A 27931-nucleotide genomic window follows, 5' to 3' on the forward strand; every position below is an offset into this window, starting at 1 on the left:
TGGTGAGCTGCGAAGCGCTCTGACTGCATATCTCAAAAGCACAATGACATTGCGCGAGGGTTTGAATCTGAAGAAAGTAAGAATGCGTATCGTTCTAACTGCCAGCCATGTATGCAAAAGATCAATCCATATGCAGATCCCAGAACGCCCAAGCCAAGTTCAGGATGCAGGCCCAAGCACTTTGGCACCTGTCCCTCCCACTGGCCAATGCATATGCAACCGTGCCATGCTCGTATGCTATGCAAGAGTAAACATGAACAAAAATAGTAAGTAAAGCTCATGGCTATGCATGAATGGGTATCATCAACTCGTGTGTATCGTTGCCATCATCATTGTCGTCTTTCACGACGTTGTAGTCGGGTTACTTGAAGCCGAGTCCAAGGCTGGAGTGGTGGAGGGTGTGGGTAGTTGCGTGCACAGAGGTGTCGAAGTTGCAGCTGGTGGAGCGGAGGCAACAGGCGCCGGCGTAGGCGCAGCTGTTGGTACAGGTGTCGGTGCCTTTGTGGATGCCTGTGATGGCACGGGGGTTGTGCCAGTAGATGCGGGGGTGAGGGGAGCTGGTGTGGAGGATCGTGTTTGTGCGGGTGAGGGTGTGGAGTCGGTTGTCCTCAGGCATCGAAGCTTGAGCGTCAGCTTTGGAGCTCTTGCCACAGGGACCGGTGGAGGATCGAGCTGCGACTGCTGAAAGCTCGACATCACGCCACTCGACTCGTCAGATGAAGTTTCGCTGCCTTCAGGTGTAGAGTCAGAGTCGAAGAGGTGCAGGGGTGAACGGCGTTTCCGTGTCCGCGAAGCTTGGTCATCGTTTTCACCCTCTACGCTTGGACTCGGCCGCTTCTTTGAAAGTCCCTCCGCGTTGAACTTGACGTTTGGCTCGCCTACGTGAGGTCCTGCAGCATTGCGTACTGAAGAGTAGTGCTCCCAAGTCTGTGACGTGTTAGCACGCCACTTGTCGTGGGCAAAGTTGCATCGAACATACGTGGTATGCAATATGCAGAGTCCGCCTGTCGTCCTCCGCAGTCAAATCATCGTTTTGCGAGTAGTATAGCCGAGGTGAGAACACATAGGTATAGTCAGACTGCCAGAGGCGAACATGCACGTTGAGGGCGGAGGCGAACGCTGAGACCTCCATGTTGTCTGCCCATTCACCAGGCTGCCCCATCTTCTCTACGTGCTCTTCAAACTGCTTTTGCAGCTGTTCTTCAGTATGATAGGTGGTGTCGATACGTGTCGCCTGTGCAGCGGTAGTGGTGCGTTTAGGATTCCGCCGTAGGTTGTTTGCAGCCATGTATTGACGGTAGAATTCTGAGTTGTCTCGCATATGCTCGATAGTGGCCTCTCGGAGGAACGCATGCATCTCCTGGTCGCCGTAGAGCTGGTCTGATAGAGCATTGAACAGGCAGTTGCCTTGCACACAGTCAGCCCTGTTCACGACGAAAATAATTGTGTTAGACTCACCGTCACCTCGTATATTGCTGGCATAGAGGCCATTGGCATCTAGTATGGGAAACTCGGGTGAGTTCGCTGGCTGCTTGCGGGGTGCCATATTGGTAGCTGGTGCAAGCTGGTCGCGAGACAGGAGAAGTCGGTGTACAGGGAGGAAGGCACAAGTGGGGTGACGCGTTCATAAGTATTTTCTGGTTTGTAGATGAAGCACACGATGTGCGATATAATTCAAGCACAGGGCCAGCCACCACAGTTGGTAAAGGTAGTGGCCCGTAGTTGAGGGGAACGTGAACCGGAGGATAACTTTGTGATGCGAAGCTCAGGTAGACGGCCGCAGGGAGGGACAGGGATTGGCCACTTGGCGAGCTGAGAACAACAATCACCGCCCCTTGTCAGAGCCGCAGGCTATTCAGGACCGTTGAACCTGATAAAAGAACACGAATAAGCGAACAGCAGTGCCAATGGCTACTGTTTGTACCCAAGGGTAGCGCAGCGGAGGAAATAGGAACGGCGGGATTGGCAGAAATTTTCTGTGCGTACCTCGGGAGCAACGATGATGTCACGGTTCAGAAGGAAGCTCTAGCTTTCAGTCCGGCGCATGGCGATGTGTGGAAGTGCTCAAAAAGGACGCTTTCGGCGTCTGTCTGAGAGGTGGCTGTCTGCTGCACGTTCCAGGCAGTGAACGGTGTATCGTCACGCCAAAAGGGTAACGAGCAAATAGTGCAGCCTTCACCTTATGTGCACGTAGCTGAAGGTCAGCTTGCTGTGTAGACAAGAACATGTGCTCTCGCGTTTCTGTCTCGTGCCCAGCTCTGTGTGCGCGCCTATCGGGCTGCGCCAATCACCTGGGCACTTTTGCGGCGGAAATGCCTCGACCCCGCCAATCCGAGTTGCAAGCTTCGGAGAGGTGCTCCAGATAAGGCCCATGGGACAGCTATATAACAAAGCATGATTTTGTGTTGTAGGAAGGTATCATCAGATCAGGCAACTACATCATCAAGAATGTCACAAACTAATGTCGTCGTTGTTGGGTAAGCATGTGCTTCAGCTTCCACGCTGCCGAATCAGGCAACTTCAAGCTCACGCTGACTGGAACAGTGCCGGTGTGATTGGACTGTCAACAGCTCTGGTACTGTCCAAACACAAGAACTTCAATGTGACAGTCGTGAGCAAGCATATGCCAGGTGACTACGACATCGAGTATGCCTCACCATGGGCAGGGGCAAATTTCATGCCAGTCGGTAAAGAGGGCAGCAAGTTACGAGCACTCGAGAAGGCAACATGGCCAGAAGTAGACCGGATATGTCGAGAGCTCCCAGAAGCTGGTATTCATTATCAAGAATGTAGGGTGTATGGCAGGAAGAAAGATGAAGGTACTGCTGTTGGTGTCTGGTTTCAGGAGTTGATGAAGGAGGACCCATGGTTCAAGGATCTCATGCCAGACTTGCGCATCCTTGACAAATCCGAACTCCCACCCTCCTGCGACACCGGAACAGTCTTCAAATCCGTCTGCATAAACACCGCCATATACCTCCCCTGGCTCGCGGGCCAATGCCTCAAGAACAACGTGATCCTCAAGCGCGGGATCCTCTCGCACATCTCCGAGGCGCCCTCTCACCACAGTGCCGGCAACGCTTCCATTATTCTCAACTGCACCGGCCTACTAACCTCCAAGCTGGGCGGCATAATGGACACCACCGTGTACCCGGGACGCGGCCAGATTGCAGTCGTGAGAAACGAGCCCGGCGCTATGCACACGACCTCCGGCACCGACGATGGCTCGGACGAGGCTATGTACATCATGCAGCGCGCGGCTGGTGGAGGCACTGTCATTGGAGGTTGCTTGCAGCATGGCAACTGGGATAGTCAGGTTGACCCGAATCTGGCTGAGCGTATCTTGCAGAGGGCTGTAGATATCTGCCCTAGCCTGGCGCCGAAGACGGGGAAAGTGACGGAGTTGAGTGTGATCAGGCATGGCGTGGGATTGAGGCCGATGAGGGAGGGTGGAATTCGGGTGGAGAAGGAGAAGATTGGGAAAGAATGGGTTGTGCATAATTACGGGCACGCCGGGTATGGGTATCAAAGTTCATGGGGGAGTGCGTGGGAAGCGGAGAGGCTAGCGTTGGAAATCTTGGAGAAGGAGGGCAAGACGGCGAAGTTATGAGTTGAATCGGCAATTCGATCAAATATCGCGAACTTTGTTCGTTATTTGTCGCCAACCGAACCGACCTTGCTGTTCTTTACAGCCGACAGCACTCTTTCCTCGAGATCCTTCACCGTACCGCTCTGCGCCAGTCGCTCTTGTGTGCCGCTATCGAAGTGGGGCTTGACGTTGAACGCATTTTGGCAGTACCTGATTTTATGTCAGGATAGAACCATCGTGTGATGGGGAGCTAGTACGTGACGAAATTGTCAAAGTCCTCTTTCACAAATCCAATGTCTGCCAATTTTGTCTGTCCGTCTAGCTGGAAATCATCCGGCTTCTTCTCCATGGCCTTGAGAATAGTCTCTACAGTTCGTTCAGGCCGTGGCAGTACGTCATCACTTGGGTTTGGCGAGCTCGCAGTCATCTTGATTGTGTGTAGAGGTATACACGAGCGATTGGGGAAACAAGGATAGGGCACGTTGACCCAGCAGATGTCTGTTGCACAAAGTGCCAAGCTAGTCATTTATAAAGATTTAAATGGAAGACGCGGCTTACATGAGTTGCTCATAGAAATACCTCAAACACCTACGTAGTGTCGCCGCCCACTTGTAATAGTTCGAGTGAGGCGTGTTGACAAACAGGTCTTGTTGCGGGGTAAGCTGTGCGTGCCGCAATCGCACTCCAATGCATCTGACGTCGGACGCCCATCCTGCCAGCGTGACCGGATAAGATCGCCAATAGATGTCTCGGGGCGCAAAGCCGTTATCAACACCCCGCAGTCAAGACATCAGCCAGGACCGGGTGCGTTAACGCGAGCGAGATACAGGCTGGCACGGCAGCGCTGGGGAACGTCACAGAGAGCCTGGAAGTATAAGTGTGTCAACACGACCGCGAACCAGATCCAGAGCTTGCCCACATACCTACTCCGAGGCAGCCCCTGGCTGTCGCCTTGTATTCCCGTTGAGCCGCATCAGGCTTGCGCCACGCCTCTCTGACGCTGCTTGATAGCATCGACTGCCGGTTTCAAGCTTTTCGAGGGCAAGCTCCAGTCTTGCAACTTCAAGGTGTCTTCTTGAGTCAGTATCCACAGAGTCTCTGCCGCAGTGATCCGGATCTGTTATAATTGTGAACATGTAACATGGGGAGTGAGTTGGCGAACGCACCTTGGGGAACGGATGCAAGAGCATACTTGTTACTTTAGCAAGAGTGTCTGCACGAGTTGCTGGGATCGTACCAAGTCCTCGATATACATCAAGCGCAAGGTGCAGTTTTTGTATATGCGTGGACTTGAAGTGAGCCTTTTGGGTATATGACAGAAGTGTTCGAAAGCTGGAGTTGTTACTCACGTGCCGTTCCTGCAATTTTCGAGGAAATCTTACCTGAAGTTTGTGGATTCGAGGCGGTGCATGACCCGCATATCGAAAAGAAACGCCAATCCTTCGAGCAGTGGGAGCAAGACTCTGTCGTTCTGGAGCTCTTTCTTGAGCAACTCCACCAAGCATGTGGCAAAGTCCACTAGCGACATCTCCTTGCTCACTAGATTGGTGATCAGGGGCAATGCTTCAGTAAAGTCCAGCAACGCGTCTCTGCAGTTTTGCACAACCGACTCGGATGCCATGCCGGCCGAGCCAACGAGACCTTGACAGATGGCCTCTCTTATCGCAGGCGAGTCGGTCGTTTTCATCGCATCCAGGGCTTCTCGGAAGTAGGCTCGTGAAGAGACATCGTCAGCTGCTGCGGTCACAATCATAGACTGCCTAGCAAGGAGGCCCCCAGCGATGATAGCCGCTGCTCGTGCCCTGACCTTGTCCAACTTCTCCAATGATAAACGCACAACATCTGCGTATATCAGAAGGTCTGTCTCAGCTGCCTGGTCGTGGAACAGATTGGCTTCCCCTGCTGTTCGAACAGCATTGAGAGCCTCCAGCCGCACAAGCGAGCCTACATCACCCCGCTCGGTGACCGTGTAGTCGTTCAGGGCTATGTGCAGCGCACTCGCTATTCGGTCTTTGACATCGGCTGCTCTGGGCGCTTGGTCATCCTTCGTAAACTCCTGGCAGGTCTTCAGTAGAGTATTCAGCGCTCTCAAAGATACCGTTCTCGCTTCGATCGCTACCGCTGCGGTACACCTGAACGTGATTGTCTGCAGGATGCGCGTACGCAGCTCTGTAGCCGTGCCACCCAAAGAACACATCGATACACCATAAGCAGACCCGAGCGCGATTACATGGCCAGGACATCGGAGCCCGCCGTACGAGTTCCCATTCTCAAGCTTCGTCAACCACGTGGTTACCAAGGACTCCGCAAGATCTGAACTGACGTGCTGCAGGATTGTGAGAACTTCACCAGAAACATCGGCAATCGCTTCCAACACAGTCTCTTCGTGACGCGCAAGACACAAATTGACGATACGAATGATCTCGGCCACAGGCACTTCACAAACCCACTCGTTCCTTGGTACTGTTCTAATAGCACGAACAAGAGCTGCAATTAAGGTGCAATAAGATGCAGCTGTATACTCGGGCCGCATTGACGGTGCGGTGAAAGATCTATCCTCAAGTTTGAGCTGATGGTCAAATAGGTGCCATAGATGCGTGAAGGCTGCCTGTCGAGTGGATTTTGAAGGTGCCTCTGGATGATTTGAAACTTCCAAAAGTGCTGCTAGGGCTGCCACAAGCCCTTGACGCTCTTCAACCTCCCGAGGTCGTAGTGTCTTCAGCTGGCTGCATATCTGATCGATCATCTGTTGTACCATGGGGAGCATCTGGCTTATCGATAGTAAACCTATCGATCTGGCGGCGAAAAGACGCGAATCAGAATCCAGCGCACCCGTTCCTCGCCATCCCAGTGAGGCTTCGAACAGAGCTTGCCAGTACAATGGATGTAGATCACCGGCCTTGACTGCTACGTCGCACATGGCTCGCTGGCGGAGACCGACCGCGTGGAAGTCGACGGCCTGAACAAGTGGAATACCCTCGTGTATGGTATTCGGATGACGACCGATAAGCTCCTGCAATGCTGCAGATGACCCTCGACGGATATTGCCCGCTGGGTCGAAACAGGCAACAACGACTAGCTCTATCGCCAGTGTCTGAGGCACGGACATATCTGGTCGATGCTTGGATGCCCGTATGGATGAAGTCTGTACTGCCAGGAGATCATCCGTAGAGTAGCGGCGAGACATAGCCCATATACCGAAGCAAGCAGCGTCACGTACGTTGGTGCCAATCGAACCGCCGGTCGGTGATCGTTGTTCGAAGCTGAGTGACAGCAAAAGTGCGTTTAGTACGTCTGGAAGCTGATGAGTCGGTATGGCTTTTCGATACAGCAGGTGAGAGAGAGTCAGGGTCAGGCCGTGCCAGCGGAGAGTATTGACTCCACTCAAGTTGCGCTTGGTCCCTTGCCAGTACACATTCTCGTTCAGTGATCCGAGGATTGCTTCAATCACCTCTTCGGCCATATCTGAGTCGAGTTTTAAGGTGATCACACTGAGTGCTTTACTCGCTGCATATCGGACCGGTGTGTCGCCATCACCGACTGCTTCCAACACTGCCTCGACGAATTCCTCTAGCGCAGTCGTAGGATCGAGACCTGATGGTGTCAACGTTGCCTGGAGACAGTGTGTGACAATGTTTCGCATGGTCTTGACCACCAGTTTGCGCGCCACCGCAGAAGACTTGAGGAACGTGAGGCTCTCTTGATATAAGATGCTTTGACACACTTGAAAAGCAGGTGCAAGGAACGGGCCAATTTCCTCATTAGTGGCAGAAGCCACGAGACCCGACATGAACGACAGCACACCGATACATCTATGTATATCAGAGGTGTCTTGAAGAGCGTTTGAGAAGAATGACAGAGCCCAATCAACGAGCACGTGCAGCAGTCCAAGCTCTTGCATATCTGGGCGGACGCAGAGCGTGACCAGGAGTTTCGCAGCAGCTGTCCTTTCTTTCGATGCAGACTGCAGACATTGAAAACAGATGTTGAGGACGCGGAGTGTTATGCCGGGAGCCTGTGCCGGAAGTTCAATGCCTAGCACTGTCGCAGTCTCTTCTGACGATTGCAGGGCCGATATGGAGGCCAGTGGGAAAGGTGCGAGTAGTAAGTGTGAGAGCCACAGAAGGAGGACATATCGTTCCGTCCAAGGCACTATCGACTGCGGAAGAGAGTCATCACCTGCCTTCCGAAAGTTCTTTCCGACCTCGAATTCTCGCAGGATCGGCTCGAGGTAGCGTGGCTCGTTGTTGAGGAAACCTTTGATCACCTTCTCGCCTCTGACCTTGCAGAAGAGGTTGATGATGTAACATATCGCATGCGAGGCAGGGACCTGGCCTTTCTTTGCTTTCTCTCTGGATGTCGGTTGCAGCAACTCCAGATAGGCAGCAACTAGAGGAGGAAGCAGATTCTTCAGGTGCGTATCAAGAAGCTGAGGATCCTCCTGAAAAGGTTCAATCTAGGTCAGGGTTAATCACTGTCACGTTGAACAGAGGTATTGAACATACTAGAGCGCATGCTCGGTACATGTCCATCTCTCGCACAAATTGACGAACGGGGGCGGCTGTGGTCCCATGTTGACGCCCTCGGACTAGCTTTAGCAACAGCTTCTCGAGATCCGCGAGCAACGCAGATGATGCACGCTGTAACTTGAGGTCATCGTCTTCTCCGCTCATGGTGTCGACGCTGTTGTAGTGGAGCTCAATGGAAGCCTAAGTGAACGAGGGTCTTGGCTACACGACTCAGCGTCTGCCACTTTGACGCGTGCGCCTGACTCTGGGCCTTCTCGCAGTCCGCGACGCGTCTGACGTGCATGTGCCCGCCAACAACCACCAAAACTTTCAAATCGCACGACAGCACTCATAATGGCGGAGGTAAAATACAAAGACTATCTCGCAGCATGCATCATTACCGGAAACCAGCCGGTATGCCACTAATGACGCCTCAACTCCTTTCGAATCCTGACAAGCTCCAGGTCACTTACAAGCTGCTTTCAAGAGCTCTGCAGGTCAATGTCAGTGTTGCGAAGTGGTTAGTGAGTATGTTCTCCAGCTACGAGCTGTCCTGACTCACTATAGGATGCTCTTCGATTTCCATCAGAAGCAGAACGCAAAGAAAGCCAACTCGATCCACGCAACCTACCTCATCTCCGGCACGAAGCGCTCCCTCGACGACATCAGTGGCACCAATAGCCGGGGCGACGAAGTTGTCAGCATGCGCAGCTCTCCGTTTATGAGCTCCATGCCAGAGCAGGAGGGTGCAGCGCCGGAGGAAGAGCCTGTCAAGAAGTCTGCCTTGCTCATGGTCAGAGAGGAGGAGCTGGCGAGTGGGTCGCACTGCACGCATTATTTTGACAGTTGCGCTGATCATACATGCAGAAACTAGGGCTGAGTTCTCCGAGGAAGCCTCCATCCATATCTACAGCTTGGAACCAGGACCACTTGAGGTATGAATGGGAGGAAGGATAACAAGACGACGGCTAAGAAAGACAGAATTTGAATGTACTGGCAGCATGCAACCGCGAGGCTAACGCTGAGTCTGCGGACAACGACCCACTGGAACGATGGCGACTCTATGGATCAATTCAAAATCACCACATCAAGGTAATAGCGACTCTTTTGTTTTGGTTGTTTAGAAGGGTATTAGCTGATGACCGCGTAGCGAAGGACGGCAAAATATGCACCTCCTCTTACCGCCGCTGTCCCCACTAAGCTAGCTGCCAAATCTACAAACAAACCATCTGCAAAGCCTCTGGTGGCCATCCAGCTCAAGAAGGAAGTCTCGGCATCCTCACGTAGAGGTAGCGCTTCTGAGGATAACGCGTCTGGACGATCGACACCTCAGCCTGCTGCGGCTCCGAGCACATTGAAGAGGTCAGACTCAACCAAATCTACCGGCATAAAGAACAAGACTGCTGGTGATATCTTCAAGTCGTTCGCAAAGGCCAAGGCAAAGCCGAAGGATACTGTGAAGTCGAACGGGTCCACTTCTGCGTCTGCGCAAGACCGTAGGTTAATTAGAGTTCTTTGCTTAAACTTTTATCTGATTTCTACCAGAACCCATGCAAGGCATGTCTGAGGACGAAGGCGATGACGATGAGCCTGAAGTACAGGTCGACACCGAAAAGGTTGAGGCTGCGAAGAAAGCTCGTGATGAGCGCGCTGAAAAGCTACGGAAGATGATGGAAGTCGATGGTAAGCCTGGGGCCAACTGTTGCCTTGGCACTAGTTTAACAAAGTACAGACGAAGATATGCCTGACGCCCCCGTTACAAGGGAGATACCAACAGAAGCTTCACAATCCGAGAAGGCGGAGACGCCCAAAGAAGAGGAGCCAGAGCCTAGCGTCACCATACAGAACGGCCGAAGGAGAGGCAAGAGACGAGTGATGAAGAAGAAGACGGTCAAGGACGAAGAGGGCTACCTAGGTAGGCACAACCCGATGTTGTCGTCGAATGATGGCTAACAATCAGCAGTGACCAAAGAAGAGGCGGCATGGGAATCGTTCTCAGAAGACGAGCCTGAGCCCAAGCGAGCCAAACCTGCCCCCAAGCCAGCAGCAGCCAAGGGTAAGCCTGCTACAAAGAAGGGTCAAGGAAGCATCGCAAGCTTCTTCAAGAAAGCATAAGAAGCTTGCGAATACCGGCCCATTGTGTTGTCGATATATACTTTGCAGATACCCAATCGCGCAATATGCATGTTCCAGTCAGGTGAACCTTACTTCGACGGCTAAGAAATCTGCCTTGGTCGATCTGCGACACGTCCATGTCTGCCGTCTATGCTTCTAATGATTGCGCCGCCTCACTTTCGCATCACAATCACTTAATCGTCCATGCATCTGGAAGAGGAAGTAGGTGACGACAGGCGGGCCGCATAAATTCGGGCCAGAGACGGCGCACAGTGAGCACGGGGACGCCGAACGGTCGAACGAGTCAAGATCTGTGTACAACGCTGCTCGTAGCACGCTCTGTGGCACCATACTGTAGAGAACGGGCGCCTGCGTCGCACAAATCGGCGACCTGTGGAAGCTCGCTTCGGGGCAGCCGTGCATGGTTTGAGAAGAGAATGAATTATCCTGTCACGAGACGACGAGATTGTGTCGCATAGGACGATCACTGCTCAGATTTACCATCTGAAGCATGCTATTTTTCTTATGTTGTTATGGGCCTGCCTCTGCAATTTGTGGTTCACGGCCACAATTCCTCTGTTCTCCAGCCGGCGTTGTGACGCGCTGTCTCGCCGTCCCACGTGTATCTGAACCTCCTGGCCTTCTCTGGGTCGCTGAGATCGGTCTGCTCGACGACGTCGGGGACGATGACTACGAGACGGAAGTTCTTTCTTGCGACTTCGTCGTGAAGGTCATCTGCTTTTGAGCCAAGCTGAAGGCGCTCCTTATCGAAAGGTGCCGTTACGGGCTGGCCGGGAGGGGGATTCTTGAAAGAGCCTAAAGTCGATGTCAGTTTTGTATATCCTTAAGACAAGTTTGGAGAGAGGTACCCTTGATGGCAGGAGACTGGTTGCCAAAGAACCCTGTAAGCTCCCTTTGCCAGCTCCACTCGCTCTCTCCACCCTCCTTGAGCGCCCTCATCCTCTTGCCGACCTCGCTCTTGACTGTCCTGACGCCGCTGCTCTCATCGGAGCTTTCAATGTCGTCGGCGATAATGTAAGCCTTCCCAGCGACGCGCCATTGTGTTTGTGTCTCGCCCTCAACCCACCAGACAGCCTCGACTGGCCCTCCACCGCCGCTGCCCTGAATCTGATCGCCGCTCTCCGCGTGCCCGGCGCTAGTTTTAAAGATCTGTCCGACCTTCTCCATGCGCACATCCGTTGTGAAAGTTGGGCAATCGCTGTGGTAGAGCTCGGGGTTGCGCTCAGCACCGTTGTGCTTGTTCTCTGGCAGCTCGGCCCAGAAGCCTCTGAAGATGCAGTATCGCACGCGGGGAACGTATTCCACAGGTGCGCCTTCAGGGGCTTTGTCGAGGGTGCCAAGGACGAATTGGGGCGGCTTCATCTCGCCCAGGTGTTTGCTGAAGAGCTGCTTCCATGGTGCAGGCGGGAGCGTCGAGGCGGCGGGAGTGGTGGTCGACATTGTGCGTAGTAGACGCGAAAGACGGAGCGCTGGTCGTGAAGCTATGGTTGCTGTTTGTGACTATTTCTGAGGTGAACGCGAGGATTGGAGAGGTATGGATGAGAACATTGGAGCTCTCGATGCTATGTAAGAGTGGATGTCATGTCGTCATCAAACTGCGTCACAGCTAGAGATCTGGTAGCAATCGACAATGCGAGGTCTCGACTATAGTCGAAGGCTGAGTCTGCACCCTCGACACACATCTTGCGAGACTACAGAATATGGTGCCTCCGTTAAGCTGTCAATCTGTCGTCTACCTCCAGCTGCTGGAAAAGGTGCAAATGCTTGGCATTCACTTACCGATACTTCGACATGGAAAGCACGAGGCACCTGCAAGGCATTTACGAATCACAGAACTTCGATGACATGAGCGCTCGTCGATTCTGACAACTGTCTCGTCTGATGGGGTTCGTATCGTCAATTCCTTCGCCGCGTCATCACCTGATTAGAGCCCGGAGGCACTCACCAACGAGTCTAGCCTTGCACGGACACTGATGCAGTGATGAGCAGAAACGAGCGTTGAAAGACGCAGTTACAAGAAGAGGGGCGTTGATCAGCGCTCAAATCATACTTTCTTCTCCAATTGGTGGCCTGCAGATGTGTTTCGTGCTTCGCTCTGCCCTGCAAGAAAAGCAAAGCTAGAGGCCCGGCCCGGTTGCCTTTCCAAATAAAGCATGCAGTCAAGCGTCACAGGTGAAAGTTGAGCGGTGCGGCAAACACCTCCAAGGTCCAATCTTATTTAACCAACTTATCAAGTTTCTGCAGGTCAAGCAAGGACCGCAGCAGCGCTTCCAGAAGGTCGCCGACCTGAGTCTCAGTCTGGGGAACGCGTGCCGAACGTTGCATCTCGGATCTACAAGGTGTCTGCGATAACGGGTTACACGGCAGCCTATCTGGAGCGTTTTCGTGGACGTTCTCAAGCTCTGTAGTAGGTATGGATTAACTTGGCAGCGTGTCGGCGTAAGAATGTTGGAGGTGTTCGAGAAGGTCATGGTGGACACAAAGGATTAGCCTCTCAAAGAAGACACCAGACATATCAATGGTGGCGATCTGATCGAGATATTTGAGTCTGTCGGCTGTGGCTGGCTTTGTCCGTATCGCCGTACACATAGGCGCTTAGAGTATGAACCATTATTCTGGGATGGTGTTGGCCGTATGCAGTCAAATGAAGCGAAACCACCCCACGCTGATTTTGAACAAAGAGCAATCCTGGCTTTAACATTTGGTGCCATTAGAGAGTTACGAAGATAGAGCTGGAGGTATTCAGTTCGGTTTCGGGAGTCTCGGCTCTTCTAGACTAGACCCCTTGTCCTTCTGGTCATCATGATGGCAGGTGAGACGTGGTTGTCCCCTCATGCGCCGCCCTTTGCGACCATTCGTCCGGTGCAATTGTTCGAAGCGCTGAGGGGTTGTCTTGATGTGTTGTTCGCTGTGGTCATGTGCTCATCCTCTTCGAGCAGCGTCTGCGGATGGATGTCGCTGCTTTGCAAGATCTTAGCAGGTGTGTTATGGCAATCATGACGAACACGTAACTTTGCAATCTAATTCACACCGCAAGATGTGAGCAACGAGGCACTAGCCTAGTGCCCACGTTAGCCCCCGTTTCCGTGTGGAGGCACGGGAAGGAAACGCCAGCTGAAGGTGATTGGTGAACAGCCGCAGCTGCCACTATTTACCGCGCCGTTTTCGTCCAGTGAGACGGCCTTGCGTGGAGGGCGAATCCCTTTTGCTGCGCGTTTGATGCTCGAAGGATTGGTTTCGCAGGCATCCCGCCGATGGCACAGTCACGGTTGTCTAATACTTTCGAATTGCGCGGCTGTTGTCGCAGTCATTGCACCGACGGCACAGCTACGGTAGCCTCCCCTTTGTGGATCACGGGCAAGCAGGTGATGTCCTTGAAGTCTAATCATGCACTTGGGGTTAGTCGACTGCAAGTGTGTAGATCGTCTCATCTCCTCTGCTCCGGACTGCTCGACCACAGTGCGGAATTCTCAGTCCAAGGTTGATAGCCATGCGCAGCGTAGCACGCAGCAGACGTGCTCACCGGAAATACAGGACTGCGAGGCCCTCCAGAGGTTCCCAGCGGCCCAGACCAAAATCGACCAGGGTCGAGTGCGAATGCGATCGACGCCGCGCCAATGTGGCACAAAAGGGCCGTCTGAACGGGCTGAATCTAGTAAACGAACCGTTCACTCGGAATATTCTGCGTTCTTTGAGTCCTTGCGCCTGGTGCGGGCTCCGCTCTCCTCTTTCCTGCACGCTCCGGTAATGCGCCGTGACTTTGCGCGACCGTAATCATCTTGCGTGTCCGCCCGCTGGAGCATGGGCTGTTGATCATTTCATCCGTATTATATGCAGTACCCCTGCTGCCAACCGCCTCCAAGCAAGTCGCCGACGCACTATCCTCCCGCCCTACTCCGCTGGCTGCAGGCACGTTACATTCCTCCACCAACGCCCGCCCGCACTTTACGATCTTAACGACTGTTCGCTGGACGACTCTGCTTCCTGTATACCGTACTTGCACGCCAACGAACGCCGCCTCTACGCACTGAACCTGTGCTTTCCTACACTGGCCTCCTCTCGACTTGGCTTGCAAACCACTCAATCCAACATTGCACACGAGCAGCTCGCCCATCATGTCTGACATCACCAAGGCGTTCACTTTTCTACAAGACACTATACCACAATGGCTCCGGGACATCAACAACGTAGAAGAGAGGGTCTCCAACATGCAGCAGGAGATCGGCAGGGTCTCTGTGTCGACATCGCCGTTCGGAAAGGGCAAAACAGGATCCATGGAGTCGACACGACCCGGGAAACTGGACCCTGTCGCCGAAGAGACCACACCGTCGAAACCTACAATGCCTTTTAACCAGCTTGTTAACCGCAAACGCAAGTCGCCCTCGGTCACTTCTGGCCGTGCCTCTGGACCCACGAGATACCGCCCCAAGACGATGGTCGTGGTCAGCTATGACGGCGACATGCAAAAGACGTTCGAGCTGCTTGTACGCGGACTGGCAACAGGGCGCAATATGCTGAGGAAGGCTAAGATGGAGGCTAAGATGGCCGAGTTGGCTGCCATTGCCGGCTCAAGCGAGGATGAGGACGATGATGAGGAAGATGATCAGGAAGAACACATCATGTCGAAGATCAGCTATCGGCCGCAGATGGCATCGTTACGTATGCGTGCCGCGGCCAGGAGAGGTCGAGGTGGAGCCGGCGGCCCAACACCCCCAGCAGAGCTCTTCGAGACTACAGATAGGACATTGGAGCAAGCGCAGGAGCTGTGCGAGAAGTCAGCCCACCTCACTCTGCGAGAAGGGGACTGCAGAGCCGAGCTGAAGCTTGCCCATGTGCATCTTGAGAACGTTCTGTCGACAGCGAAGATGGAAATCATGAAGTGCGCTGCAAGCCAAACGCAGCCTACACAAACATGTCAAGACCAAGACACGTCGGACACATCCGTGTCAACGATAGAGCCGTCTTACAAGCGGCACTTCCCAAGCATATCAGCACCCAGACCGGTCATGGAGCCGGAAGCAAAGCTGGAACCCGTCACCACACAGTCGAATCTTCATGCTCCAGTCGCAACCTCAATCAAAGCACCGAAGACGATGGACATCGAGGTCGACGACGATGATGAAGAAGATGAAGATATAGACTTCGTCATGCCGCCTGTGCGCTTCACCTCACGGCGAGCTGCCCGCGCCTGAATATTCCTTTGAACTCCGTTTGGTCACATTTGTGTTTGAGCGATCTCATTGAAAATCTGAACATGGCGTCTTCAGGGCATAATAGTATACAAGGTTGCATCACACTTGTCACGAACAGGATACCCCATTTGCATTACCGCATTCAAGGGGTAGAAAGCCTCGCCGCTGCTCTTACTTCTCGCTGCATACTTTCTGAAGGTTATAATCACTGTCACTTTTTGCAGTCGGCGGCAGACGCTGCAGACTCTGCGCCATTTACAGCGATACCCAATGCACTACTTCTTGATATCAATCTCGCTTCGTTCATCTTACTCGCTTCCAAGTTGTTGTGCCTTTTGTGTGGTATGCCGGTCGTGGTGCCTGCCTGTTGCGCTCCTGCCCTCCACAATCAAAATCGGCCACATCGCGGGTACTCCTTCCTCGCACTTCCTTGCTACGCGGCTGCCTAGCAATCTTTCTCCCTCTCGGAAACGCTGCATTTTTCCGTGCATTCACATTCACCCTTACACCCCTGCCCGGGTCCACACAGACTACAACAGCCGGAGCAACCATCACTCTTGCAGTCACAGGCCATGACATCACCTGCCTCAACTGATACTGACGAAGCCACAAAGGATTTTCTCGGCAGGGTCGTCATCTCCATCTCACAGCGCTCGGAGAGTGGAATCGATGTGCGAGCCACTTCACCTCCAGTACAAGCATCAGCTGACTAACGTACAGGATGGCTCCGACTCTCCTCCGCCTAGCCCAGAGCTAGGCATGGGCAGCCCGAGTGGAAGTGAGATTGGCGATCTAGAGCTGGATGATGCAGACAGGCAAGACGTGGCGGATGCAGGACCGTCTGCTACACCTGTGAGTGAAACCATTCCAATGTCAGTTCAACAGTGCCGACTCTGACTTCCCAAGGGTTTTCAGCAGCAAGAAATCGATTCAGCGGCCGAGTGCGCGAGTAAAGAGGCTGCGAAGAGATTGCCGCGCAGACACCACATCCAACTGCCACCATTGGAGAGCGCCCAACGAGCAAGCACGGACATTGAGAACGCTCAACTCAAGACACCTTCCCCAACATGTCCGCCGATCCGACGCAGTGCCCGGGCTAAGAGTACCCTCATTTACGACCAAAGGTACCATCCAATGGACGATGTCATTCGACCGTCACAAGCAGCCAAACGCCGTTCATTGCATGGTGAGCGACCTCCACTTGGAAGTGGAGTAGACGGTGATGGTTCGGAGGAGTCAGGTTCTGACGTTGGAAGTATGGCTGGCGATGATGACAGCGATGGCGAAGAGTCGCAGCCTACGCGGGGCCGTAAGAGGAAGCGGGTGAGGACTCTCACTTCTGAACCTACTCGGCGTTCGTCGCGCAGGAGAACGAATCCGAAGGTCTCCTACAACATGAACATACACCCTCAAGACAGCGACTTGAAGCGAGTCTGGGCATGCGACGGATCGAAGAGCTCACCATCACCGGCTAAGCCGACTAAGCCTGCCGAAGCCATGTCCTCGACAATGGAAACTTCGTCTGATGATTTTGAGGAGGTGTGTAGAACACTGCTAGTGGATGACTCAGAAGGTGAACGCTCCGTGCAAAGATTCCAACCGATACCTGTGGGCAACACTGACTATCTTCAGACTGCTCGTCAGAACCAGTACCAGAGCCTCTCCCGGGGTCCTCAATACATCATTCGCACACTCTGGTACCTGTCACAAAGCAGGACCAAGAAATGGTCGATAAATACCCAGCCTTGCGCTCAGATGTTGCGTATTTCTCTGCTGATCAGGGTGTGTGGCCAGTTGTGAAGGGGCTTCCGTTCCAGATCTTCACGGAGCGAATAGAAGATCAGCTGAGCGCGGAAGCAGAGGCGGCATCGCCATTTCGTTACGAAGATGAAGACAAAGAGAACGACGTCGTCAACCCTGAACTTGCGCCTAGACCTAACCCACTCGGTGGCATTTCTATCATACCAGCTTCGCATTATCGTCGCGCGCCGGGAATCTACACCACCTCAGGTCACGACTCGATAGCCAGTAATGCCTTCTATGTCAACCCCCAGTTCGAAGCATCACCATACGGTCTGACCTGGAGTGACGGCGCTCATGACGTGCACATCAGCGGCACCAACGACTGTCCGGTCCCTGACTATGTGCGCATCTTAGCGTCCGGTGAACACCTGCCTCGGGCATCTATGACCGCTGAAAATTGTCACTCGCGCAGAGACCACAACATCGCCAGTTCTTTTCCGATCCGAGGCCTCGAGGGTCTCGAATTCTTCCGCTGAAGACTCGTTCTTGGATGCAGTACCTATCGACAGTCGACAAACTCACTCCTAAGGTGGACAGTAATGAGCGTGGCATGACTCTGGCATAGCGCTCGTCGCGTATGATCAAGCGGCACGTACAGCAGATGATCTTTCGTATGTTCGATCATATGTGACACCCCATCTCTGGCGCTTCGATTCCTTATATTTGGCTCAATGTATGAGGAATGGACTGGCATCTATGGAAAATCAATGCAAAAACGCACAAATCCAAAGGCATGTTGAGTGACATCAGCCTAATAAGCCTCAGAACTATAAGTCAGCACACAGACCTTGTTGGAGGCGCCTGCGTACTACCGTGGAGGCGGTGATCCTCGGACTTGAACAGTAAGGAAATTGTGATAGACGGCAAGTACTTGTCACGACTTCGTCAATGGCTGAGGTGGATCTTTGCAAAGTCCGGCTCGATGCTCACAGTCCAGAGGCAGCTCGTGGCCTAAACAGTCTTTTGACGAGCATCACCATCGCTGAGGTCTCGTAAGGCTGCTGGACTAGTTGAGGATCCCTGTGTCTATACGTCACTAATTGTCCCACCCAAAGCTTATATCATCTTAGCGACCGTGAAACAAGACATGATCGATCATCTTCGTGTCGCCGGCTGTTGAGTTTCTCCCCCTGCGCAGGGCCACTTGGTGGAGTCAGCCAAATGGTAATCTGACGGAGAGATTACCGCTGTGGCTGCGAGGCACAGTCGAAGGGTTCAGCGAGCTGATTCCCCAACTGAGCAGAATGTACAGGGATCCTTACACTGTGCTGACTGCGAGTAAGCTTACACTGTTTTGACTGCGAGTAAGTTTACACTGTGCTGACTGCGAGTAAGCTTACACTGTGCTGACTGCGAGTAAGCTCAGCGCGCAGACTCGAGATGCAAGGCTGACTGCCGAGGTCCGTGCAGATGAGGCTTGCTTGAACTCGATGCACTAGACGTGCATACATACACAGTACCGACTTTGGCACTCTTGATGGCCTCGCACTGACGACATCGAGCCCGCATCGCTCTTGTACTCGATTTGTGGTGCTGCCGATATTCTAAAGCGCAAACCCGGACACGCATCGCCCGCGCGGTTTGTGAAGTTGGGCAGCGGTGCAAGCCTAGACGAATTACCACTGACAGTATCTCCGCCTCAGCGCCGCAGAATTCCCACATCCACTGCATCTGAACACGAGCGTAAGTCATTCGCACACGTGCGTGTCTGCCTTTGCAGAGCGCGGGCGCCCCGTCTGCAAACTCTGCACTCCTCTCAATGGCTGCGCTGGCTGAGCGGGCGAGCCTTGCACTTGTACACATGCAGCTAATGGGCTTGGCCATCTTCACCAACACAACATCTTAGGGCAGGCCTTAAAGGCGTGCCGAAGGATTGCGACTGCAGCTAAATTTGTGCGTCACGCCGGCTACCTGTCGATCCAGGCTTGCGCTCGGGGCGTTGACTTAAAGTGGTCGCATTGGGAACACGTGGGCACGAGACAAGCTCGAAACGAGTCGAAAGGTCGTTGACCGAAGTGCTTCTATCGTTGTCGAAACGTTCACATTTGCAGGGCTCTGCATTGAATGCGATCTGTAACCGACACAGGGTGTTGAATCGATGTTCGCCGACAAGCTGGTTAGGGTTGAGACGGTGGCTGATCATCAACCAGGTGTTTGCTGGTACCTCGAGGAACAACCGCGTTTCGACTGCACAAGCAGGGCATCACGACATACCTATGCACCGCTGCAAAGCATCACCGGCGCGCAACACAGCCCTGTGGGTCCTCCCTGCTTCTATGAGCATTGTTCGGAGGCTGCGTCCGTCAACCAAGAACACAAGAAGACGGGTCAGAGAACAACGGCGGCACTGTATCGATTATGAACGACATGCAATCGTCACATCCGGTCGCTGTCGAAGTGAATCAACAATGATGCTTAATGCGACAACGATGTTTCCGAAGTCAGCATAGACGTTTGGGCGAAGTAGGCCGCATCCCTTCCTTTGCAGCTCCGCTATCTTCCTCCTCGGACGTCAACACCGTCGAAACATCATCCCGTTCGTAAACAACGCAACCACGCCCATAAGCCGTCGACTCAGATCTTTCCTTGCGCGGTCAGATCGGCAGGATTTCCCCATCATCGTGACGCTCGCGCAGCTTCGTCCAGAACGCCATGTGTATCCGACTGAGGAAGTCACGATGTGGCCGCGGCGCCTGTGAGAAATAGGCGTCTTTAGCCTACGACCTGAGCTTGTGGCTGGCTCATTTCGGTCGCCCGTCATCAATCAATACACCAATCCGCATCGTGCCCTCACCAAGCAGTGTGCAGATCGGTGGGAATTCGACGTAGTCCCCGCCGGACAATGCAGGGCTCTGCACATTGCGCTACAGCCTGCAGCTCGTCCGGAAATTCACCATGTGCATTCGGACCGTAGTCGCTGTCTCTAATGATAGAGCACGTTGGTGTTGGTGTTTCCCGCGGGCTGGACCCCTACGATCGCACGCATTTAGAGTCGCACTAGTACAGATGCATGATCTGGGTGCGTGCACGCATCGAAGGGCACAGCCGCATCCTCACTTTCGGGGACCAGCGGTCCCAGACTTTTCGTAGCTGGTGATATGGCACGAGCTCACGGCAGCCGTGTGTTTCTAATGGTGGTCTTTTAGGATGTGCTCGGGCGCCGCCCCATTGAGGCACGCTGTGTGAGTGTGCGCGAGGCCGCTGTCGCTGTCTGAGACTAGGATTTCTCACACTGTCCTGAAGGTTATAAAGTCGCCGATTCCTTTTAGTTTGGAGGAACTCAGCATCCAGAAGCAAGTACCCAACTACGACTGCTTCATAAGGTACCAATTTTTCTTACCGTTGCCGCCTCAGATATACACCTGCCGGCAACGCGAACTTCCATCTCCACACCACTCGTGCCTTTACGAAGATAGCCCCAGTACGCCTTGCAACGCACGGTCCCTAAGACTATCGTTGGCTGAAGGCGAGTAATATCATTTCTTAGCACCACTCTCAGCTTAGCTCCCATCCCCTCGCGGCCATATCGTAGACGGGCCTGTTCATCCTTTCCCGTACATGGTGAACGTCCCTATAAACTAAATCGCCCCTTCGGAGTTGATAACTTCAATCCGGACTTCGCCGCGAGGAATCGACAAAAGCGTTCCAGTATCTGTATACTTCGAATTATACACATACTCGAACCCCTTCCACGGACCTCCAGGTCGTCTTCATACATACCCAGGATTCAGGATGGTCAAGCTTGTTGCTCTTGCCTTCGGGCTGCTCACTGCTGTGGCTCAAGTGAGCGCTCAACAGACAGTCAAGGTCATGCCATTCGGTGCTTCGATAGTCAGCGTAAGTTCACGCGTGCAGAGGCCTTTGACCAGTAGCTTCTCTAACACCCACCCAGAGATGTTGGCGCACCAACCTCCAAGCCAAGCTCCGCAGCGACTTAACCACAAACTTCGACTTCGTCGGGTCGCAAAAGAGCACATGCGCTGGGACTGCCGTCGACCAGGACCACGAAGGCCACCCCGGTTCCCAAGCAACAGACTTCGCCGCCAACGGCAACCTGACCGTCTGGCTGGACCAGAACCCGCCCGATGTCATCCTCATGCTGCTTGGCACCAATGACATCCTGATTGGCAAGAAGTCTACCGGCGACATCCTCAAGGCCTACGACACCCTAATCGCCCAGATGCGTGCTAAGAACTCCAAAATGCAAATCATCATCTCCAATCTGCCCCCCCTGGACACCAAGCGCTGGCCACAGGCCGCACAGGACGGCATCGTCAACTTGAACACCGCGATCAAGCAGTACGTGCCCAGCAAGACCACGCGCGACAGCCCTGTGACCTTTGTAGACAACTACACTGGCTTCGATGCGGTTGCCGATACCGCGGATGGCGAGCACCCCAACGACTCCGGAAATGAGAAGATGGCGACCAAGTTCTTTGCGTCGACGCGTGATGCGATAAAAGCTGTGAGTGCGAAGAACATGACGACGAGAAAATTTAAAGGATTTTTTGGCCGTAGACTGGCGATGCTGGCGCAATAGGGGGAGACCAAGACATGCTGGCATGGCTGGGACGGACGACACGACTATTATGATCCACGACTTAATGTGTTATGCAATTGCATGATGATCTTACTGTACTTAGACCGTTTATCTTCTGTCTTGGAGTCTTATCAGAGGATGTGAATTGACCGATATACAGATTTCTGGCTCTGATATGAAGGCTAAGGGTCAGGCGCAGCAGGCCCAAGAACAAGCTGCTACACCCACATTGATCATGTCGTCCATCAGGAGCACTGCACAAGCCCAAACTACCGCTGCCCCCAGCTCTTACCAAACCCATGGCATCAAGGTTGATGTCTCCACGTTTGCCTCTGTAACTGCGCAACCACAGGCGACAAACTCGGCAACACCGGAGGCGAAGACCAGCGCGACACAGAGCACTCAGCAGACGTCGTCAGCAACCAACTTGAGGGCACCATGGCCACTGGGTGTGTTGAGAAGTGTAAAGAGGAAAATATGGAGGGGAAGATCGACGCAGAGCGTGCTGTCGGTGTGAGACTAAGATTTTGGTATGTTGTATAGAATGACGCAGCCATAGTGCTTACTTGCACTTGCATGTAGACAGAAGCGTTGTACATGAGAGAGGCATCATTGGGGTTCTTGCGGTCTGGTGCGGGCTCAGACATGACCGCAGCCCTGTTCTTTAGCTTTTTAGCGACCTGCATATAGAAGTCAGCGATAGTCATCATGACGCATAATATATAATGATTTGCCGATGCACAATACATAACGACTTGCCACTCACAGTGTCCACACCAGGTCCAGGTAAGGGCTGGGGCCATAGTGCGTCAACGAAAGCAGAGTACCTAGCAAGGGGTTTGGCAAGTGAGGCTCGTGGTGATTTTGCGATCGTCTTGAATCGATTCCGACGGTGGAATTCATGTTCCGTACGTTGCTGTTGCTTGTATTGAATAAGCTTCTTTGGTATCTTTATTCGTCTGCAAAGGTAGGGGATCGGCATGATATCCTCCAAGATACGGGATGGCCCCGAACGCCTCCGGCTTCCTTGTCTGTGCCTGTCCTCTCACCAGGCACTGGCCTGTAAAAAAAAGATTGGCTCACCGGTACGAACCGCTAGCGCAAGGATTGCAAGGAACTACAAGAGTGGCAGGTCCGAACAGACCAACCCCCTCTTGGGGGGGGGGGGGGGGGGGGGGGGGGTGCGGTCTGCGGATTTGCTATGAATTGGACGGGAGATGTCCATTACCGTACCGGTAGTGTCCCTACCGTGTCCGTGCGCGCAACGCCCGATAATCACCCTGCAGCACTATACAAACTTGAGGCTGTAGAGCCACATACAATAGCTATTATCGCAAGATAATTTGGTGGATTGTTCTATGGACCTATTCGACGATATTCTCTCATACACATTAATTATATAGAGTTGCTGTTCTGCCGCTGCGCAGCTACTGCACCATGATTCTGCTTCTTTCTTGGTGCTACAGACTGTGACACCTTGCGCTTGCCTCTTTGGGGCAATTGTACAGCTTTTTGAGCGTCGTGAGCTTGTTCATCATGCTCTCTTTGAGCCTTGCGTTCGGCTGCTTCCTCGGCCTTCTCAGCTCTCACTCGCTCACGCTCCTCCTTCTCCCTCGCCCGCTGCTCACGCCTCTCCTGGGCAATCTTCTCATTGTATAGCTTGTTGGCGTGTCTAAGCTTCGTCATCTCTGCTTTTTTGAGTTCTTCTGCCTTCTGGTTCTGTTGCTTTGTCCTCTCATCAGAGCGTGCTTTCTCTACTCTACTAGGAGAGTAGAACTCAGCCCCACCGTGATAGTCCTTGCGAGGCTGAAACTGAAGAGCTTTGCTCTTGTTCTTATGCTTTTTCTAAGTCTTAAGCACCTCTTTAAGGCCATGATCCTTGTGGTGGAGAAGCTGATTTTGAATTAAGTTGTGGTGGAGTGAGCGGCTGATCTTCCTCAGCTCCTTACTAGTCTTATCCCTGACTACTTTCCGCAACAGAGTCTCTATTTTAAGCTAGTCTTTGCCAGAATAGACTAAAGAAGAGCTTGTGCTGCTGTCAGAGGCCTCAGGGGTATCCTTAGCAAAGCGTTGGAGGATGACGTTGGGCTGCAGGGGTTGGTTAGTTGGTTAGTATTCATTTTACGTCTAGATAATGGGGATCAAGTCCACCATCTCGCCTCCCGGAGGGCATATACGACGTGCTAAGCTATGGAATTACAGTGCTGCCACTACCTTAGAAAGCATTTCTTGCCTGCGCGGGTATTGCTACCATTTCAGAACTACAGCTCCCCGTTCAGTTGGGGAGACTGAGCCGTGTGTGTACATTAGGGTGGATCCCTTGTGTGTGTTTAGAGGCAGTTAAGTGCCGGAGAAGTGGGAGAGAGGAATAGTAGGAAGGAGAGTAAGGAAAGAGTACGGTTGTTTGCTGCTGTTGCAGCAGGGTGAGCTACCGGGGGCAGACCTTGGTGTAGTACTGTGTGAGTTAGACAAAGGCTTCAAAAGCCTCTGGATCCCCAATCAGCGCGGCAGTATACGCTAGGCCATCGTTCTGGCTAGATGGTGGTATAGGTGGTCGAAGTGGCCATCGGCCCTGTTGCCTTAAAGGAGCTGAGTATTAACTCCTGAGTAAATGTGCTCACCCAGGCCTTCTAGAACAGGTGAAAGAAGTCGCTCTTCTTAATTACTGATAGTCCCTAGCCGCTGTGAAGGTGTGTTGTGAGCTCCTTTAAGTACGCAGATGACAGAGGCTTAAACATCACTTTGTCAAGCGGCTGCAGCGTGTGGGTCGAATGAGGAGGAAGTACAGCTAGGAGTATCTTGTTCTAATCACAGTAGTTAATAAAGTCCATTGTTATATAGGAGCTGTGACCGTCAAGCTTCGAGCTGCAGGAAAACTTACTCTGTTGTTGTAAATCCCTCTCACGGTGAGGAGAGAGCGAGACATTGCGATGGTGCTGTCACCTTAAGCCACACAGGAGCAGACAGGAGGCCTGAAAGGCAGGGGGTGCATGCTTGTGACAGGACGGAATGTGGCAGATTTGAAAGATAAGGAGGGACGAAAGTCAAGTTGTGAGAAATCTGCGTGTGGGAGGAAAGTGAAGGCAGGAAGGTGCCACCCTAGCAACCTCCGAGGAGCAACAGCTTGAACCTTGACACACATTGAGGATAACATCGATGCTGGCATCCATCAAACACAATCGGCTCCTTCTCTTTCTCGCAATAGCGACTCTTGCTTATCGATGTTGCACATCCTTGATGCGCAGAACGAGGGGAACACAGCGACAGCCAACAGCATCACAAGCAGGACATACAGCCATAGTGGAGTGGCAGCACAGACACACTCGGCAGCCCCGTCAACCCAGATCTTTCCCCCAGACGATGGCTGCATGGATGTCGGTGCAGTTTGGAAAGGACGAAGAGCTGATGGCTGCAGTTGACACAGCAGATATAGACAAAAAAATCAAACAAAACGATCTATCAATCACTAAAAGGGAGAAGATCGCAGGGGAGCTAAAGTTGCGAACGCTCGCAGGCATCGTGACGATACCGCTAGTGATTGGAATCGGCCAACGGTGCGTAGGGACTTCAGCATGTGCACCAGCTCAAGATTGCAGCGTCTCTCTATCAGACTTAGCTCGATACTTCCAGTAAAGTTGACTGACCCTACCTTGTGGTTTCTCGGAATGCGTGTTGCTACTGTTAAAGGCTTGGATGTTAGCACTTCAGATGCTCACCATCTTCGAGACGATGCCATCACGCAGAACCTCATCTTCAGGCCAGTCAGAACGAAAAGCAAACTTGAACCAGTATTTACACGTGATATCTCATCTTCCCTGAATCTCTTCACTTTGTCCTGACCTGCTTCAACTTTCCAGGAACGTGTGTGAAGTTGTTGGCATACGCCTTGGGGACGAACTTGCGAACGTTGGGCTCCTGGACGAAGTACTCGTAGCCCTGCTTGTTAGCAAAGTTGATGGCATCCTCCTTCGACTGGAACTGCAGGCGGTGGCCGTTCATGAAATCAGCGGACGACGCCCATCCCATGAGGGGGTTCTCCCAGCGGTGGCCCTTGGCGAGGACGTCCCAGTCCATAAGCCAGTGCTCCGATGTCCAGTTTCCGGACTGTGTGGCGGTCTTTGCGGGCTTGTAGATGCTGCAAGACAGGTCAGTATGACGGGTGCTTTGCAGCTACACATCGACTACCATACCGAACTTGGCGGGCCTGGAGGTCGACGGGTGCGCCAGACAGCACAGCCGCAGCCACGCTCTCACCAGGCTCACTGCCGTCCATGACGCGCTTGGGGATGGGGGAGAAGTTGCTGCAAGCTTCATTAGCCAGCCGTTGATTGGTTGCGCTCCAGAGCGACGCACGAGGTCCTGTAGTCGACAGCAACGTTGTAATCCGGCGCATGCCTCAAGCCCTCGACGGCGCTCTCCTTCCTGATCTGGGTGGAATCGCTCTTGAGGGGGACAGCGGGCGCATCCTCGGGGGTCGTCTTGTGGTGGTGGGGAGTGTCCTCGTTGGTCGAGTATGTGCGGTATGCGGGGGCAAGAGCGCGTGTCGCAGAGGGTCGCAGGGCGGGCGCGAGCAGGCGGGAGCCAATTGACCGGGAGACGGCGGACATGGTTGCGGCGGTGTGCTGTGAGGGTTGTCGACGTCGTGCGTGATGTCGATATGTCGATGTTGGAGCTCCTGGAAGCGCAATGCGCCTTGCCAAGCGGAAGATGCCGGCCGCAAGAAACTCGTAGCTGTGAGGACTTGACGACCGCACCCACCCACGACCACCCCATCTCGCCCCATCGTCCTGCCAGCCCAAGTACGCTCCCTGCAGCGAAGCTGCCCGCCGACACAGTGCAATTGATGCTAATGGAGCCCCAGCCGTCACGATGAGCTTCATCCAGCGCCGCGCCCTCTCCACCCTGATCCCTCCCAAGGTACGCCTCCGCACCCACCGCCCGTACCGCCAGCAGTACTGACACGGCCGTCCAGATCGCATCTCCCAGTGTAAGAGCCTCTCCAGCACAGCCTCCGGCGACTCCGATGCCCGCCCACCGTCTCCGCGCGACTCTCACCGAACCGTAATCGGCCCTCAACGCCAGCACCACGCTCCTGTACCAACGTCGCCGACACTCGAGCACCGCCTGCACACACGGCGCATTCAATCGCAGAGCACTGGGCTAACACATGTCAAGGCTATCGGCGCATCTCCTAATGCCGTCCGCATGCAGAAGGTCGTGAATTTCTACGAGAAGCTCCCCCGTGGCGCCGCTCCTGAGGTTCAGGCCAAGGGCCTTCTCGGTCGCTACCAGAAGAAGTACATGGGCAAGAATGCTTCCGGCAAGCGTACGTCAAACCCCGGGCATCAAGTAGTGTTTCTGATGCAGAAATGCTGCTCTGCAACCACCAACATATCCCTGCAGTCTTGCTGACCAAATGCACAGCGCTCGTCCACATCATCGCCGCCCTCATTGCCCTCGGATACGCACAGAACTACTACTTCCACTTGCGTATGTCCTCGCAATATCAGTATCTGGAACGGTTGACTGACTGCCACAGGCCACCACAAGAACAACGTCCACCACTAAGCGCAGCCCCAATGATTCGATCTGAGCGTTACGGTTGGGACGTGTAAATATAGATGTAGTCGATCAATCAAGATCTAGCCAGTGCAGCTTGCAATCTTTCCTACCCTGACTTCACCGAACAAGCCGGCAGAACGATAGATTGAACACCTCAAACCGTTATATAAGACTAGACCAGGCGCAGAAAAGGCCTGCGACTAGTATCTGGTGTGGCAGCTGCAAGCTACGAACATGTAGACTGCTTCACCACAGCATACTCTGAGTCGACCACGACTGATTGGATCGATCGCAGATGCGATCGAGTCAGTGATGTGTAGCAGAGCTTCTCTCCATCCAATCTGTTCAGTCTGAACACTCATGGCTGTATGCGGACTGAGCGCTGTGACAGGTGGGTTCCGCTCGGCCCTTTGCCGGCTCTCGTGTGCAGTGAGGCTGCTCTTCTCGCAGCTGCTCTGCGCCATACCGGTTTTTGCAGTTTCGCCGCGTCTGTTTGCTTTCACCTGCTGCGTCTCTCGTCGGCAGTGCCTGAGTCATCAGTGAAACTGCGCGACGTGCCCGAAAGCGCACCTTCGATACGGAGAGCTGCGCCAACGCCAAG

The 27931-nt window shown here is 53.5% G+C and overlaps 14 protein-coding genes across 14 annotated transcripts; 7 read left to right on the plus strand and 7 right to left on the minus strand.

Annotated features, from left to right (window-relative positions):
* Positions 1-5: 5 nt before the first annotated feature.
* Positions 6-1929, minus strand: M421DRAFT_421209 (cysteine proteinase). Its single transcript, XM_033592749.1, has 3 exons — positions 1459-1929; positions 980-1407; positions 6-927 (listed from the first exon to the last, which is right to left on the minus strand). The coding sequence occupies exons 1-3, from the start codon at positions 1544-1546 to the stop codon at positions 343-345; spliced, it is 1101 nt and encodes a 366-aa protein (XP_033448259.1). The 5' UTR covers positions 1547-1929; the 3' UTR covers positions 6-342.
* A 430-nt stretch (positions 1930-2359) lies between these two features.
* On the plus strand, positions 2360-4096 carry M421DRAFT_421210 (D-amino acid oxidase). The gene is made up of 2 exons (XM_033592750.1): positions 2360-2477; positions 2545-4096. The coding sequence occupies exons 1-2, from the start codon at positions 2449-2451 to the stop codon at positions 3608-3610; spliced, it is 1095 nt and encodes a 364-aa protein (XP_033448260.1). The 5' UTR covers positions 2360-2448; the 3' UTR covers positions 3611-4096.
* Positions 4097-4562: 466 nt separating this feature from the next.
* On the minus strand, positions 4563-8262 carry M421DRAFT_101383 (beta-tubulin cofactor d; the record flags this gene model as incomplete). Its single annotated transcript, XM_033586637.1, has 4 exons — positions 4563-4706; positions 4756-4921; positions 4972-8045; positions 8095-8262. 4 exons carry the CDS (start codon positions 8260-8262, stop codon positions 4563-4565), a joined length of 3552 nt encoding a protein of 1183 aa, XP_033448261.1.
* A 189-nt stretch (positions 8263-8451) lies between these two features.
* M421DRAFT_64338 (uncharacterized protein) lies at positions 8452-10212 on the plus strand (the record flags this gene model as incomplete). Its single annotated transcript, XM_033596142.1, has 9 exons — positions 8452-8511; positions 8562-8617; positions 8665-8912; positions 8965-9032; positions 9079-9189; positions 9248-9593; positions 9643-9780; positions 9830-10012; positions 10058-10212. 9 exons carry the CDS (start codon positions 8452-8454, stop codon positions 10210-10212), a joined length of 1365 nt encoding a protein of 454 aa, XP_033448262.1.
* Positions 10213-10771: 559 nt separating this feature from the next.
* On the minus strand, positions 10772-11673 carry M421DRAFT_92838 (uncharacterized protein; the record flags this gene model as incomplete). The annotated part of the gene is made up of 2 exons (XM_033598064.1): positions 10772-11028; positions 11082-11673. The coding sequence occupies 2 exons, from the start codon at positions 11671-11673 to the stop codon at positions 10772-10774; spliced, it is 849 nt and encodes a 282-aa protein (XP_033448263.1).
* A 2675-nt stretch (positions 11674-14348) lies between these two features.
* Positions 14349-15425, plus strand: M421DRAFT_64118 (uncharacterized protein; the record flags this gene model as incomplete). The annotated part of the gene is made up of 1 exon (XM_033596120.1): positions 14349-15425. One exon carries the CDS (start codon positions 14349-14351, stop codon positions 15423-15425), a length of 1077 nt encoding a protein of 358 aa, XP_033448264.1.
* Positions 15426-16005: 580 nt separating this feature from the next.
* Positions 16006-18146, plus strand: M421DRAFT_166393 (uncharacterized protein). The gene is made up of 4 exons (XM_033587727.1): positions 16006-16277; positions 16332-16998; positions 17058-17961; positions 18016-18146. Exons 1-3 carry the CDS (start codon positions 16095-16097, stop codon positions 17702-17704), a joined length of 1497 nt encoding a protein of 498 aa, XP_033448265.1. The 5' UTR covers positions 16006-16094; the 3' UTR covers positions 17705-17961; positions 18016-18146.
* Positions 18147-18538: 392 nt separating this feature from the next.
* On the minus strand, positions 18539-19189 carry M421DRAFT_166357 (uncharacterized protein). Its single transcript, XM_033587726.1, has one exon. It carries the CDS (start codon positions 19050-19052, stop codon positions 18591-18593), a length of 462 nt encoding a protein of 153 aa, XP_033448266.1. The 5' UTR covers positions 19053-19189; the 3' UTR covers positions 18539-18590.
* A 1771-nt stretch (positions 19190-20960) lies between these two features.
* M421DRAFT_64345 (carbohydrate esterase family 3 protein) lies at positions 20961-21768 on the plus strand (the record flags this gene model as incomplete). Its single annotated transcript, XM_033596144.1, has 2 exons — positions 20961-21065; positions 21121-21768. 2 exons carry the CDS (start codon positions 20961-20963, stop codon positions 21766-21768), a joined length of 753 nt encoding a protein of 250 aa, XP_033448267.1.
* Positions 21769-21872: 104 nt separating this feature from the next.
* On the minus strand, positions 21873-22918 carry M421DRAFT_421214 (uncharacterized protein). Its single transcript, XM_033592751.1, has 2 exons — positions 22535-22918; positions 21873-22448 (listed from the first exon to the last, which is right to left on the minus strand). The coding sequence occupies exons 1-2, from the start codon at positions 22748-22750 to the stop codon at positions 22074-22076; spliced, it is 591 nt and encodes a 196-aa protein (XP_033448268.1). The 5' UTR covers positions 22751-22918; the 3' UTR covers positions 21873-22073.
* Positions 22919-23218: 300 nt separating this feature from the next.
* On the minus strand, positions 23219-23650 carry M421DRAFT_421216 (uncharacterized protein; the record flags this gene model as incomplete). Its single annotated transcript, XM_033592752.1, has 1 exon — positions 23219-23650. A coding segment is annotated over exon 1 (192 nt), but the record flags the coding sequence as incomplete, so codon positions are not given.
* A 1159-nt stretch (positions 23651-24809) lies between these two features.
* M421DRAFT_166427 (uncharacterized protein) lies at positions 24810-25562 on the plus strand. Its single transcript, XM_033587728.1, has one exon. The coding sequence runs from the start codon at positions 24925-24927 to the stop codon at positions 25399-25401; it is 477 nt and encodes a 158-aa protein (XP_033448270.1). The 5' UTR covers positions 24810-24924; the 3' UTR covers positions 25402-25562.
* On the minus strand, positions 25330-26531 carry M421DRAFT_421217 (uncharacterized protein). The gene is made up of 4 exons (XM_033592753.1): positions 26122-26531; positions 25959-26069; positions 25418-25903; positions 25330-25371 (listed from the first exon to the last, which is right to left on the minus strand). Exons 1-3 carry the CDS (start codon positions 26373-26375, stop codon positions 25594-25596), a joined length of 675 nt encoding a protein of 224 aa, XP_033448271.1. The 5' UTR covers positions 26376-26531; the 3' UTR covers positions 25330-25371; positions 25418-25593.
* A 98-nt stretch (positions 26532-26629) lies between these two features.
* Positions 26630-27395, plus strand: M421DRAFT_421219 (uncharacterized protein). Its single transcript, XM_033592754.1, has 5 exons — positions 26630-26685; positions 26741-26755; positions 26944-27094; positions 27193-27258; positions 27308-27395. Exons 1-5 carry the CDS (start codon positions 26638-26640, stop codon positions 27334-27336), a joined length of 309 nt encoding a protein of 102 aa, XP_033448272.1. The 5' UTR covers positions 26630-26637; the 3' UTR covers positions 27337-27395.
* Positions 27396-27931: the final 536 nt, after the last annotated feature.

Source organism: Didymella exigua (assembly GCF_010094145.1).
Source record: "Didymella exigua CBS 183.55 unplaced genomic scaffold M421scaffold_15, whole genome shotgun sequence".
Taxonomy (NCBI): Eukaryota; Fungi; Ascomycota; class Dothideomycetes; order Pleosporales; family Didymellaceae; genus Didymella; species Didymella exigua.

Bases quoted from the DNA above. Each gene is read 5' to 3' on its own strand.
- M421DRAFT_421209 (XM_033592749.1), bottom strand. From the start codon at position 1,546: ATGGCACCCCGCAAGCAGCCAGCGAACTCACCCGAGTTTCCCATACTA. The intron at 1,408-1,458 runs GTGAGTCTAACA...ACTGTGTGCAAG, and splicing joins CAGCAATATACGAGGTGACG to GCAACTGCCTGTTCAATGCT. The intron at 928-979 runs GTATGTTCGATG...AACACGTCACAG, and splicing joins CTCTGCATATTGCATACCAC to ACTTGGGAGCACTACTCTTC.
- M421DRAFT_421210 (XM_033592750.1), top strand. From the start codon at position 2,449: ATGTCACAAACTAATGTCGTCGTTGTTGG. The intron at 2,478-2,544 runs GTAAGCATGTGC...TGACTGGAACAG, and splicing joins ACTAATGTCGTCGTTGTTGG to TGCCGGTGTGATTGGACTGT.
- M421DRAFT_166393 (XM_033587727.1), top strand. From the start codon at position 16,095: ATGTGCGAGCCACTTCACCTCCAGTACAAGCATCAGCTGACTAACGTA. The intron at 16,278-16,331 runs GTGAGTGAAACC...TGACTTCCCAAG, and splicing joins CAGGACCGTCTGCTACACCT to GGTTTTCAGCAGCAAGAAAT. The intron at 16,999-17,057 runs GTGAACGCTCCG...GACTATCTTCAG, and splicing joins GCTAGTGGATGACTCAGAAG to ACTGCTCGTCAGAACCAGTA.
- M421DRAFT_166357 (XM_033587726.1), bottom strand. From the start codon at position 19,052: ATGGCCAAGCCCATTAGCTGCATGTGTACAAGTGCAAGGCTCGCCCGC.
- M421DRAFT_421214 (XM_033592751.1), bottom strand. From the start codon at position 22,750: ATGCCGATCCCCTACCTTTGCAGACGAATAAAGATACCAAAGAAGCTT. The intron at 22,449-22,534 runs GTGAGTGGCAAG...TTCTATATGCAG, and splicing joins CTGGACCTGGTGTGGACACT to GTCGCTAAAAAGCTAAAGAA.
- M421DRAFT_166427 (XM_033587728.1), top strand. From the start codon at position 24,925: ATGCTGGCATCCATCAAACACAATCGGCTCCTTCTCTTTCTCGCAATA.
- M421DRAFT_421217 (XM_033592753.1), bottom strand. From the start codon at position 26,375: ATGTCCGCCGTCTCCCGGTCAATTGGCTCCCGCCTGCTCGCGCCCGCC. The intron at 26,070-26,121 runs GTGCGTCGCTCT...TGAAGCTTGCAG, and splicing joins GCTGTCGACTACAGGACCTC to CAACTTCTCCCCCATCCCCA. The intron at 25,904-25,958 runs GTATGGTAGTCG...CCTGTCTTGCAG, and splicing joins CTCCAGGCCCGCCAAGTTCG to CATCTACAAGCCCGCAAAGA.
- M421DRAFT_421219 (XM_033592754.1), top strand. From the start codon at position 26,638: ATGAGCTTCATCCAGCGCCGCGCCCTCTCCACCCTGATCCCTCCCAAG. The intron at 27,095-27,192 runs GTACGTCAAACC...CCAAATGCACAG, and splicing joins CAAGAATGCTTCCGGCAAGC to CGCTCGTCCACATCATCGCC. The intron at 27,259-27,307 runs GTATGTCCTCGC...TGACTGCCACAG, and splicing joins GAACTACTACTTCCACTTGC to GCCACCACAAGAACAACGTC.